The 13,703-nt window shown below is 44.4% G+C and overlaps 1 protein-coding gene across 2 annotated transcripts in view; it reads right to left on the bottom strand.

Annotated features, from left to right (window-relative positions):
- The window catches only part of MTHFD2 (methylenetetrahydrofolate dehydrogenase (NADP+ dependent) 2, methenyltetrahydrofolate cyclohydrolase), a 32,432-nt gene extending 26,493 nt beyond the window's left edge, over positions 1–5,939 (bottom strand). The window contains exon 1 of one of the 2 annotated variants that reach the window (XM_040223886.1): positions 5,670–5,939. In XM_040223886.1, coding sequence (XP_040079820.1) covers positions 5,670–5,854 — 185 coding nt within the window. In that variant the 5' untranslated portion in view covers positions 5,855–5,939. The remainder of the gene's footprint in view (positions 1–5,669) is intronic. The other variant, XM_040223887.1, reaches the window with a different exon arrangement.
- Positions 5,940–13,703: the final 7,764 nt, after the last annotated feature.

Below are 13,703 nucleotides of genomic sequence, written 5' to 3' on the forward strand. Positions count from 1 at the left end.
ACTGGAGTGGGTTGCCATTTCCTTCTCCAATGCATGAAAGTGAAAAGGGAAAGGGAAGTCACTCAGTCGTGTCCGACTCTTCACGACCCCATGGACTGCAGCCTACCAGGCTCCTCCATCCATGGGATTTTCCAGGCAAGAGTACTGGAGTGGGGTGCCATTATGAGCAAACTCCAGGAGATGGTGAAGGACAGGGAAGTCTGGCGTGCTGCAGTCCATGGGGTCGCAAAGAGTCAGACACAACAACGACAACTCCTCTCCGTAGTTCTTCCTCGAAAAGATTTTTCAGAAGGATAGGGATTGTGGACTTCCCTGGTTGTACAGTGGATAAGAATCCACCTTCCAACGCAGGGGACACAGTTTCAATCCCTGATCCAGGAAAATCCCACGTACCTCAGGGCAGCTAAGCCCATGTGGCACAGCTAGGAAGCCATCGCTCTATGGCCTGTGAGCTGCCCCTACAGAAGCCCGCACACCTAAAGCCCGTGCTCTGCAGCAAGAGAAGCCACGCAATGAGGAGCCTGTGCACTGTAACGAGGAGTAGCCCCCGCGTGCAGCAGCTAGAGACAGCCATCGCACAGCAAGGAAGACCCAGCACAACCAAAAATTAATTTAAAAAGAATAGGGATGGGAAGGGGGACTAGGGCGAATCCATCTCATAGATGGCAGTGTGCTCCACCACAAGACCTCAGTACCCCATCCACAGCTGACACACCAGGAGTGAGTATCTGATGCCCAGAACAATTTCTAGGCTGGCCTGCAGTCTAGTTGGTGCAAAAGCTTATGCATCAGGAGTAGTGGTAGGGAACTGGATCAGTAAGAGCCTCTCTCTGATCTACATTCACAGACTAGAATCACAGGGAGGAGAAACTGCTTGTTAGGGGGCAGACAATAAGACAATTCAGATCTAGAAGAACCTGTAGTCCCTCCAATATGTTCAAATCTCTGAAAGTCTATCTCTCCCTAATAACTGATTATGCTGCCCTTCCTGGGTTCCAATGTGGAAGATTCCTGGCTTTCTTATTTCCACATATATCTGTACAGTAAAGTTCACATTACTTTAAGTAGAACAAGAAAGTGTACCTTAAGAAAAAGGACCCCCACTGAAAATAAGACTTTCTCTTCAGATTTTTGTCCCCAGTGTCATAAGGAATGCTACAACTCAACACTAATTAAGAATATAATTCTTTGAAACATTTAAACAGTCTATTTCCCTTTATAGCACATATTTTTTTTAACAGCACATATTTAACGCTCAGGGATGACATCAAGGTACTGGATATTTTGTATGGTCAGATATAATTAATTTGCCAGGCCACTGTCAATTAAAAATGTTAAAGCTAAAGCTCTAACAGTCTAAGTCTTCAATGCCTGTTTTTAAGTTGCATTGTGATTAAATACCTACTTAAAACCAAGTCTCACTGTCTTACATGTAATGCAGTAATTTTATACCTAAACCTTATATTAATCTGTATTTCCATCTTTTGAGATATTAAGATGGTATCAACGGACTTCCCTGGTGGTCCTGTGGCTAAGAGGAACCCACACTCCCAACACAGGGGCCCCGGGTTCAATCTCTGGTCAGGGAACTACATCCCACATGCCACAACTAAGAGTTTGCGTGCCACAACTAAGATCCCACATGTAGCAACTAAGACCTGGAAAATTAATTAATTAATTAATTAAACATTTTTAAAAGATACCACAATTTTATAGCAAACCAAATGCTTTTACCTAGATTTTATTTGATGATACTAGTAGAGTGTAAAATATATAACAGCATTTTATATATATTCATGGTATATTAAGGAAATTAAGGAAAACACATTAATATTTACAAATCCATTTCAGATTTAGGGTTGAAGGGAACTTCTTCAAAAGGGCTTTGCTGATATAAGTACCCCTGGCAACATTCTTGATCTATGATAATACCGAAAATACCTGTCCTGGGACAGAAATAGAGTGAAAGATTAGTTTAAAAGGGCTTAGTACAGTAATTTATATTGAATGAAATAAGATATAAAGTGCTAAGCATATATATTAACTAAAAATTAATTTCTAACTCTCTTCTGTTGGTTAGATTTACAGAGACACATCCTTAACAATACAATAGATATATTTATTTATTTATATACTTATAAGGATCTATAAAAAAATATTGAGTGAAGTTAGATTTCACTTCATTAAAAAGTTCCTTTTGAAAGTAGTAAATGTAAGAGAAAATGGTAGCAGCACATTTGGGCTAAGCATGATATAATAAAGCTAAGGACACAGGGTTCTGGGAGAAACCAGTGTTCCAGATTTCAGAGGCAAGTTCTGGATGTTATGCCAATTTGCTTTAAAAAAAAAAGAAAAAGTCAAACAGTAACAAGAACCAAAACAAAGTCACAGTGCAATAAGTATTGTTCATAATATAATTGTTTTAGCTCTCCTCCTTGGACCACAGCTCTGCCAAATGTGAAACACAGTCCTATGAGGGCCTCATTACCTAATTTCCCAACTTTTTAACTTGTTTTGCTGAAGGGCAGATAAAGTTACTGCTGCTGCTGCTGCTGCTGCTAAGTCGATTCAGTCGTGACTCTGTGCGACCCCACAGATGGCAGCCCACCAGGCTCCCCCGTCCCTGGGATTCTCCAGGCAGGAACACTGGAGTGGGTTGCCATTTCCTTCTCCAATGCATGAAAGTGAAAAGTGAAAGTAAAGTCGCTCTGTCGTGCCTGACTCTTAGTGACCACATGGACTGCAGCCTACCAGGCTCTTCCGGCCATGGGATTTTCCAGGCAAGAGTACTGGAGTGGGGTGCCATTGCCTTCCCCGAAAGTTACTGCTACCCCAGAATAAATGGAAATGGAGACTGAATTAGTCCCACAGGAAATCCAAAATGTATTAACCATATTAGCTAACACTTATTTAGAAGTGCTTTCACAAATGTGTTTAGAAAAATTTCCCTTAAAATTATGAATCAACAGACTAGAAAGGACTGAAGGACTGTCCAAATAAAATTAAAAACCAAAATCCGTCAGTAGCATCTTCACTCTCCTAATAGAGTACAGTACTAGATTTTTCATGAAAAATTAGTATCAGATATAATTTACAATTCATGATCATGACTTATTTTGGAAAGAGTTCTGTTATTTACTAGTCAGTAATGAGTGAACAAAGACACAAAGGGAGATGGAACTCTACATTTATTAAACACTAGACATTTCAATTAGAGTTTTACATACATTACTCTCAGTTACTTGGGACTATTATAATAAGCCCATTATACAGAACAAGAAACTGAAACAATAGTAACAAAATTCAAACACAAACTTCTGCCTCCAAAGTTCTTTTTTTTTTCTATACCCCATGGTCTACAATACTATCTAACCATGAAAACTCTAACACTACCCCCACCCACCCACCCAAAGGAACACATGCAGACCTACAGGAGAAGAAGGGGACGACAGAGGATGAGATGGCTGGATGGAATCACTGACTCGATGGACGTGAATCTGAGTTCTGGGAGTTGGTGATGGACAGGGAGGCCTGGCGTGCTGCGATTCATGGGGTCGCAGAGTCGGGCACGACTGAGCGACTGAACTGAACTGATATTTTTAAAAGACGTTTTAATTTTACCAACTAGCAGTAATCAAAGCAATACATCAGAACCCTGAATACTAAATGTACTTACTACCTTCAGAGATGTGGAAACCTATTCATCCAGAAAAATGCAAGGAGGACACTGGTTACCAGACAGCATGAGCAAACTGTTCCAGTTCTTTAGATTACAAATTGGAAGCTCCTTATAAATCTCTTTCCAATCGTGGAACCACATGTGGCCAGAACTCAGGAAGGGAGGAAGAGGGAGGAGAACAGAGAGTAATAAAACATGGGGCCGGAAAGGCAGATCAGGGTCAGACTAAGAAAATCCTTGAACGTCTCCCCGGAAATCTTCCGACAATGGATTAGAGACTTCCCTTGATGGTCCAGCGGCTAGAACTGGGACCTCCCAATGCAGGGGGTCAGTTCCATCTCTGGTCAGGGAACTAGATCCCACTTCCCGCAACTAAGACCCAGTATAGCCAAATAAATTAATATTTTTATGTTAATTAATTTTATTTTTGGTTGTGCTGGGTCTTCATTGTTGCCTGAGGGCTTTCTCTGGTTGCGGCAAGCAGGGGCTACTCTTTCTTGCCAAGCGCAGGCTTCTCATCGTGGTGGCTTGGAGCACAGGCAGCCAGGGAGCACAGGCTCTAGGGCTTGTGGGCTTCAGCAACTGCAACTGGCAGGCTTAGTATTTGTGGCACATGGGCTCAGCTGCTCCACCGCATGTGGAATCTTCCCCAACCAGGGATCCAACCTGTGCTCCTTCATTGGCAGGTGGATTCTTATCCATTGTACCACCAGGGAAGTTTCAAATATATATATTTTTTAATGCATTAATCCCCATTCTGCGCTCCAACAGCACCTTGGAAAACATCTCTAACAGCATTTTTACACTGATTGGAAACGACACACTGTTCTGCCCCTTGACAGGTAGGGAAGTTCCACTAAAGAAAGAGCCGTTTTTTTACCATCTCTGAATAATGCACAGCCTAGCACAGTACCTGGATAAAGGGGCTGCTGTTACAAATAAGCTCTAAAGACTGAAAGGAAAGAGGGTGCATAGATTTAGGGAACTGAAATCACAGCTCTCCCTCCCCCCAAAACTCTTCAATCTATGTTTAGAATGGGAATTTGTGGTCCAGAAAGATCATGAAATATGTATAACCTCCCAAGATGCTGGGAGGGATTGGGGGCAGGAGGAGAAGGGGACGACCGAGGATGAGATGGCTGGATGGCATCACCGACTCGATGGACGTGAGTCTGAGTGAATTCCGGGAGTTGGTGATGGACAGGGAGGCCTGGCGTGCTGCGATTCATGGGGTCGCAAAGAGTAGGACACGACTGAGAGACTGAACTGAACTGAAGAAAACACAGAGCTTTCCCTCCTCTCTTCCCGGGTGTTCACCGCCTCAGTTTGCTGATCTGGCGCTGACCACCTCCAGGCGGGCTGCAGTCAAAGCCCCGGTGGCCACTGCACATTCATCATTCTCTTGGGAGGGAAAGGAGCAGCTTGAGCCACATCCACAACCTGGAGGAAGAGGGAAGTGCTGGTACCGGGCGAGCAAAGCTTGTGGATTTCATCAGACTGCTTTAACCCTCTCCGCCGCTAGGGTTCCGGGAAGGGGCGGGTCGCAGAAGGCTGCTTACCGCAACTCTTAACTCGCGCTCGCCAAAACGTCTCGGCTTTCCAGCTCTCGGTTTCACGGCCAAGGTCGGTCCTGGCCTGTGACTTCTGTATGCTGCCACGTAAATCGTGGCGCCCCAGAGCCCGCCTGCACCTCTGCTCCACACCGTGGGCGCCGTCCCACCGGCGGACTGGCCTCCAGACAGGGCAACGCCCGGAGCTTGCCGGAGACCGGCTCCCTTCCGAAAGGCGGGCTCCCGGGCTCGGCCCACACGCCGAGCGAGAGCCCGAGCGGTACGCTGAGGCCACGCTGGGCTGCCGCGTCGCCCCGCCACACCCCTCTCTGTGGCCACCACCGCCCGGGACCGAGATGCTCCAGAAAGGCGTACCTAGGCGGGCCGGCTCTCAGCTCCCCTCGGTTTTCCGCGCTGACCCAGCCCGCCGGCCCTCTTACCGCACTGCTGAGAGGTGGAAAGGGCGTTGATGGAGGCGGCCAGTCTGCGCAGACCGGAGCAGTCGGGTGACCAGAGTGGTTATAGAGGAGGCTGCGGCCATCGTCAGCGCGGGGAAAGATACGCGCGCTGACCGCACGGTTATACCGCTGCAGCGTGGCAGGCCTCGCCTCCTGCCGGCACCCATTGGTCCCTGCCGCTCTCCACTTGCAGTCTGTTGGGCCGCTGGAGCTGAAGGAGCCAATCGTTGTCTTCCTTTACCTTGGAGAAGGCCCGGCATGACTCTGAAGACTGGAGAGCTTGCCTAGACTGGCTGAGCAAGGGAAGCGCCCCTAGGAAACGCCGTCAGGGATGCCCGGCCATGTCATTCATTTATTGAGCAAATATCTTGAGTGCCTACTGTGTGCCAGACGCTAAGAGTGGATAAAAAGATAGGAAGACGGAATAGCAGCTAGTATATGTAGAAGAAAGGTGCAGTTAGAAAACAACTATTTGGCAAAATCATAGTAAAAATTGAGACATCAATGAATGTCAAAACAACTGATTGAAGTTGGATGAGGAACAAGTGATTTATATATAGTTTTGCTAGATCTTGCAAACAAAAATACAAGATGCCCAATTAAACTTGGGAGGACGAGTCATACTTTACTAAAAACACTTTCATCTGGCGACTTCCCTGGTGGTACACTGGTTAAGAGTCTGCCTTCCCTGCAGCGTGCCAGGGTTCCATCCCTGGTCCAGGAACTAAGATCCCATGTATGGTAGGACAACTAAGTTCGTGCAGAGCAACTACAAAAGCCTGCCAGCTCTGCAAGAAGAGAAGCCAAGCAATTAGAGAGTAACTCCCAGCTCACCTCAAGTAGAGAAAGCCCTTGCCTAGCAACAAAGACCCAGCAGAATAAAAAAATAAAAAAAAAACAGTATTTATCTGTTATCGGGAATTCAGATTAAACTGGGCTTCCTGTATTTTATCTGTCTGGCAGCCTTATTTGCATAGTCTCAAAGTATCTCTCCTACAAGTATTTTTATTAATAGCAAAAGAGGGAAATGCCACATTTACAGTGGAGAAACTTGACAGTCATTACCTTAAACAAGTGATCAAAATTAACACCACCAGTAACAGGACAAGCACACATTATATGCCCTCAGATATGATGCATTGAGGAGGACACATCACTTTATAAGTCATAGCCAGCCTGAATATTGAATGGAGTGATTTTCTTAAACCATTGAATTCCCTAAACTCATTACAGATTTCTTATTTACACACATAGAGGAGAGATCATAGACCTGGAATGTTAAAACAGTCCAGGAAAAAGCCACAGTCCTGAAATTTTGGAAGGTATTAGTAAATCTAAGCACAAGAATGTATCAGACAAGTCAAAACTGAGAGAGGTTCCACAAGAAAAGCAGCCAGTACTCTTCAAAAACACCAAAGTCACGAAAGACAAAGGATGAGGTACTTTTCTAGATCGAATGACCCTGAGCATGATCCTTAAATGTAACGCGCGATTCCAGCCCCACCCCACCCCCACAATTACTTTTCTTTTTCCTTCATTCTTCTTTTTCTCTCTCTTTTTTTCCTATAAAGGACATAGCAAACTCTGGGAGATGGTGAAGGCTAGGGAAGGCTGGCATGCTGCAGTCCATGGGGTCTCAAAGAGTCAGACACAACTGAGCAACTGAACAAGAACCTCGATATTCCATGTTCCAGGGTCTACTGAGGCTTCTACTTTAGCTTCAGATTTTCTTCCTTTCCACTTTCTGTTAGAATCATTAGATGATGAGGGTGGTTCTCTCATCCATCGAGAAACAATAGTGGCTCCTAACATAGTCAATAAACCTCTTCCCTTTAAGGGATGGGACAATCAGGCACAAACTGCAAGGAATGTAGAAACCACTGGCCACTGATATTGCACATAAGGCATTCCAGGAAAGTGCACCCTTGCCTCTTCCCTGACACCCCTCACTCCTTATGATTGCTAAGGTTTCCAATTCTTCAGGTTAAGACTGAAAGTGTTGCACTGTTACAGGAAAGGGAATCCTTTCTAGGGCCCCTGTGTGGGCTCTTAGCGAATACTCAGAAATTGTCTAAGGAGACCCATGTACTGACAAGGCAGGAGACTTTATTGGGAAGTGTCTCCAGCAGAGCTTCAGGGTAAGGGAACCCAGGAGAACTGCTTTACCACGAGGCTCACAGTCTTGGGTTTTATGGTGATGGGTTGTCTCTGGCCAATCATTCTGACTCAGGGTCATTCCTGGTAGCACACAAATCGCTCAGCCAAGAGGGATCCAGTGAGAAGATTCTGGGAAACTGGTAGGACATATGAACTAGTGTCTCTCCTTTTGACCTTTCCTGAATTCTTCTGGTTGGTGGTAGCTTGTTAGTTCTAGGTTCCTTACCAGGACCTCCTGTTGTAAGATAACTCATGCAAGTGGTTAATGTTGTGTCCAGTCCAGGCAGACAGCTTTCGTCAGTGGCTCCCCTAACAGCACTAGTATCTGTAAGGAATTCTATCAAGTAGCCTGCTACATCAATGATCACCTGAGGCAAGGCATTAGTTATGTAGATGGTATCTCTAGGCAGAGTCACTTTTGGCCTTGGGCGCCCTCAGTCTTCTGATTGCAAAACCCTCAAAGGCTAAGGGGCCCCCGAGGCTCTCTTGTGTTTGAGGCATTCCCTCTTCCAACCCCCCATAGGGCATGTTTATTACCATCCTCACTCCGGTGCCTCTTTTGTCCACACGGGGTACACTGGTCCTATCCAGGTACCCATGGGACTAATGGTCTGCAAGGATCAAATCGGTCCAGAAAAACCAGTTTCCCCTTTGTTGGCCTTTGAGTGATCAAAACCACTGCCATCATCTGGGCCTTTTGCATATTTCTATGGGTGTGTTCAGTCTTTTCAGCCAGATCCCTATTATTGAAAAACAACTAGGCCAATTGGAAGAAATCATTCATCAGGAGTATGGGGATCAGCAGTTGTTTTCTGAATTTTGTGCCTAATATCTGGGACACTGTGGGCTATAAAATTCATAGCCAAAATATTTTGTACCTCAGGGAGGAGGGAGCTTTGTTTGTATGGGATCCTGACCCTGTAGGCTGGGTCAGTTAATGTGTCCTCTGTGTCCTTCCTAAAGTTATATCTCTGAGCTACACATGCCTTAAATTCCTTTTGGGTTCCATTGCCAAGATACAAAATTTGAACATCTCACTCCATTTAAATATCCTAACTCATATTGTGGCCAAATCAGAGTACATAAACTAGTAAGTTTTTTCTGTTTTAATTCCTGTTGTCTTAATTTTTCCCAATCCCATCCCAGAGTATACGGCCCAGAGGGGACAGGATTAATACAGCCTGACCCGTTTCAGGCCTGAACCTGAGGTGATTTGCTAACTCCTGTGCTATCCTTAGGTTTGGTTGTGCTGTCAAAACTCACCATTTCCTTCCCTGGCAGTCTATTAGTCAGGACTCCACACTTGCAGTGTAGGGGGTGCAGCTTCAGTCCCTAGTTGGGGAACCCAGATCCTGCAAGCTGTGTGGTGTGGCAAAAAAGAAAAAAATCCACCAGGCACTTATGAGTTTAGATGTTATCCCTTCCAAGGTAGTCTCCCAACCAGATGTTAGTGCCCAAAAAGTTGTTGCAAAGGAATGGTACAGAAGGTATCACTCAGTGTGGATGATCAGCAGGAGTTGACCTAGCTGCAAGTTGGAAATAAAGGGTCAGCACTTGTCAACAGAGGGCTTCCCAGGTGGCGCTAGTGGTAAAGAATCCACCCACCAAAACAGGAGACATAAGAGATGCGGGTTCGATCCCTAGGTCTGGAAGATTGCCTGGAGGTGGGCATGGCAACCCACTCTAGTATTCTTGCCTGGAGAATCCCATGGGCAAAGGAGCTTGGGCTACAGTCCATGGGGTCACAAAGAGTCAGACATAATCGAAGCAACTTAGCACACACGCACTTGTCAACAGAAAGTACATCTTGGTAGCCACACCAGTTTTCTGGGGTTAAGAAAAGAAAGAAACAGAATAGGAATGAACACAGAAGAAGAAGTTCAGGGTCAGAAGAACAGTATAAATTATCAAAACCTCCAGCAACATTTCTGTCCTAGGCGTGCTGTTGAATGTGCATAAGCATAGCCATTCCACATCTTTCTATAATAAACCATGTTAATTGCCATCATTCCTCCAGTCTGGACCTAGGTTCTGCATTAGAGCCCCAAAGCATTCTGGGTTGACCAGTCTGATAAAAATGGGTACACATCAGCAGAGCGTCCTCCCTGGAACACCTGGCTCATGGTGTCCCACAAGCCCATCTAGGACCAACCCCTAATTCTCAATATTTTCTTATCTTATCACTGTCCCTTCATGGCTTGCCAGCTGAAAACCTGCAAGCTAGATTGGGACTTGAACCCATGGTCTTTTTTCTTTTATTTACTTATTTATTTTTATTTTTGGCTGTGCTGGGTCTTCATTGCTGTGCACGGGCTTTCTCTAGTTTTAGCAAGTAGGGGCTACTCTTCATCACAATGTGCAGGCTTCTCATTGTGGTGGCTTCTCGTTTCAGAGCACATGCTCTAGTGTGTGCAGGCTTCAGCTGTTGCAGTTCAAGGGTTCTAGAATGCAAGCCCAGTAGTTGTGGTGCACTGGCTTAACTGCCTTGCAGCATGTGGAGTCTTTTTGGACCAGAGATTGAACCCACGGCCCCTGCATTGGCAGGTAGGTTCTCAACCACTGGACCACCAGAAAAGTCCCCCATGGTCCTTTAATTGAGATCACACACCTAGTCTCAGGATCTAATGAAGTTCAGGTTCTTGATATCTTGTCACAGGACAAATTCAGTGAGACACAAGACTTATTTAGAAAGCAACAGACTCCACAGACAAGGTGTGGGCCATCTCAGAAGGCAAAATACAGCATGATTGGTTTTTATGGGCTGGGTAATTTCATGAGTGAGAGGATTATTCCAACTATTTCAGGGAAGAGGGGATTTCTAGGAATTGGGCCCACTTTTGGGCCTCTTACAGTTGGTCTCAGAACTGTCATGGCACCTGTGGATGTGTCACTTGACATCCTAATGTATTACAATGACTATATAATGAGGCTCAAGTTCCACTGGAAGTCAAATCTTCTGCCATCTTGGACCTAGTTGGTTCTAACCAGTTTTTCTCATGCCCTATGGCTATGTCAGGGCTTCCCTGGTGGCTCAATGGTAAAGAATCCACCTGCCTATGCAAGAGATGTGGATTCAATCCTTGGGTCGGGAAGATCCCCTGGAGAAGGAAATGGCAACCCACTCTGGTATTCTTGCCTGGGAAATCCCATGGACAGAGGAGCCTGATAGCCTACAGTCCATGGGGATACAAAGTGTCAGGCAGGACTTAGCAACTAAACAACAACAGCAACATGGCTATGTCATTCTTTTAAAAGTTGTGCCGTGCCCCCTTCCCTCCTGTTTCAATATGATGTGGGCTTGTTAAACCAAGACCATTCATATCTCCTGACTCATTTCATTTATGCAAGTACAAACCTCCTTTATAACCAAACATCTATTAATAATCCTTCTAATAATAACTAAGCTTTACTGAATACTTGCAATGTGTCAGGCACTGTTTTATGACCTTTGCATGTATTATCCTATTTAACTTTCACAGTAACCCTATGAAGTAAGTGCCATTATTACCTCCATCTTACAGATAGGGAAAATGAGGCATAGGAAGTTTAAGGAACATGTCCAAGGTCAGGGAGCTAGTAAGGGGAAGGCAGAGATTGAAGCCAGACAGACTGGCTCCAGAGCCCATGCTCTGCTATTAGCTACAATTTATTGAGCGCTTCTTTGGTGTCAGACACTGGGTTCAGTCTCTTGGACTGCAAGAAGATCAAACCAGTCCATCCTAAAGGAAATCAGTCCTGAATATCCATTGGAAGGACTGATACTGAAGCTGAAACTCCAATACTTTGGCCACCTGATGCAAAGAACTGACCCACTGGAAAAGACCCTGATGCTGGGAAAGATGGAAGGCAGGAGGAGAAGGGGACGATAGAGGATGAGATGGTTGGATGGCATTACTGACTCGATGGACATGAGTTCGAGTAAGTTCTGGGAGTTGGTGATGGACAGGGAAGCCTGGCATGCTGCAGTCCATGGGGTCACAAAGAGTTGGACATGACTGAGCAACTAAACAGAACTGAATTGGGTTTAGAACCATCTTCTTTGATCCCAACAGTCCTGTGGGGTACATATTATGCTGAAAGAGCTGAGACTCAGCTCTTGCCTGAAGTCACTCACCAGCAAGATAAGCTAGATGGGCCTGACATGGAAGCCTTGCCTCTAGCCCTCCACTTCATGTGGCCTGAATATTTAATAAACAGATAAGGAGAAACCCAGACTACACCCAGGCAAAGTAACTTAGAACAATAAAGGGGTGAGAGAGAACAGTGGGGCAGACAAGGCCGTTGTGATGGAACCCACAGAGTTGGTAGCTAAACTCTAACAGTGTTCCGTGTCTAGAAAGAACCCACAGAGATTATGAACACCAACCCATTCCACCACCCATCAAACCTCCAGCGTAACTGATTTATTTGAAGAAATCAAGGACTCATTATCATCCCAGAGCAATTTCTAAGTAAGGATTATGCCAGGCATCCCTCGTGATCTGGAACTCATAATGGCACCAGAACAGCCACTACAGTTGTGAAACATTGAAATCTTTCTGTATCAATCAGTGAAACCTGCTCTCCTAAGTTCTCTGATTGTCTACCACACCCTGGCTTCTCTCCCTAAGGAAATTAATATTGACACCCAGACCATGATCCTGCTTTCACAGTAGGCCAGTTTAGAACACATCTATCCATCTCATATCCCCTGAATTTCTCTCATCTTGGAACATACTATTTTTTGGCCAATGTACCTTCTATTTTAATACCACTAAAGTAGATAGCACTAAGACAGGCAGACCAGTCTCTAGAACATTCAACCAGAGAGAGCCGTGACTTTTTTCTTACTATGAAAGCAATGTGTGTTCTTTATTTAAAACACACACACACAGGTGTAGAGTTAGGTTATTTATTTGACTTTTTTCTTGTTTCTTGAGGTATGCCTGTATTGCTATGAACTTTCCCCTTAGCACTGCTTTTACAGTGTCCCACAGGTTTTGGGTTGTTGTGTTTTCATTTTCATTTGTTTCTATGCATATTTTGATTTCTTTTTTGATTTCTTTTGTGATTTGTTGGTTATTCAGCAGCATGTTGTTCAGCTTCCATATGTTGGAATTTTAAATACTTTTTCTCCTGTAATTGAGATCTAATCTTACTGCATTGTGGTCAGAAAAGATGCTTGGAATGATTTCAATTTTTTTGAACTTACCAAGGCTAGATTTATGGCCCAGGATGTGATCTATCCTGGAGAAGGTTCCGTGTGTGCTTGAGAAAGGTGAAATTCATTGTTTTGGGGTGAAATGTCCTATAGATATCAATTAGGTCTAACTGGTCCATTGTATCATTTAAAGTTTGTGTTTCCTTGTTAATTTTCTGTTTAGTTGATCTATCCATAGGTGTGAGTGGGGTATTAAAGTCTCCCACTATTATTGTGTTATTGTTAATTTCCCCTTTCATACTTGTTAACATTTGTCGTACATATTGCGGTGCTCCTATGTTGGGTGCATATATATTTATAATTGTTATATCTTCTTCTTGGATTGATCCTTTGATCATTGTGTAGTGTCCTTCTTTGTCTCTTTTCACAGCCTTTGTTTTAAAGTCTATTTTATCTGATATGAGTATTGCTACTCCTGCTTTCTTTTGGTCTCTATTTGCATGGAAAATCTTTTTCCAGCCCTTCACTTTCAGTCTATATGTGTCTGCTGTTTTGAGGTGGGTCTCTTGTAGACAACATATATAGGGGTCTTGTTTTTGTATCCATTCAGCCAGTCTTTGTCTTTTGGTTGGGGCATTCAACCCATTTATGTTTAAGGTAATTATTGACTAAAGACCTATATATAGAAAACTATAAAACACTGGTGAAAGAAATCAAAG

Source organism: Oryx dammah, unplaced genomic scaffold (assembly GCF_014754425.2).
Source record: "Oryx dammah isolate SB20612 unplaced genomic scaffold, SCBI_Odam_1.1 HiC_scaffold_25, whole genome shotgun sequence".
In the NCBI taxonomy this organism is placed as follows: domain Eukaryota; kingdom Metazoa; phylum Chordata; class Mammalia; order Artiodactyla; family Bovidae; genus Oryx; species Oryx dammah.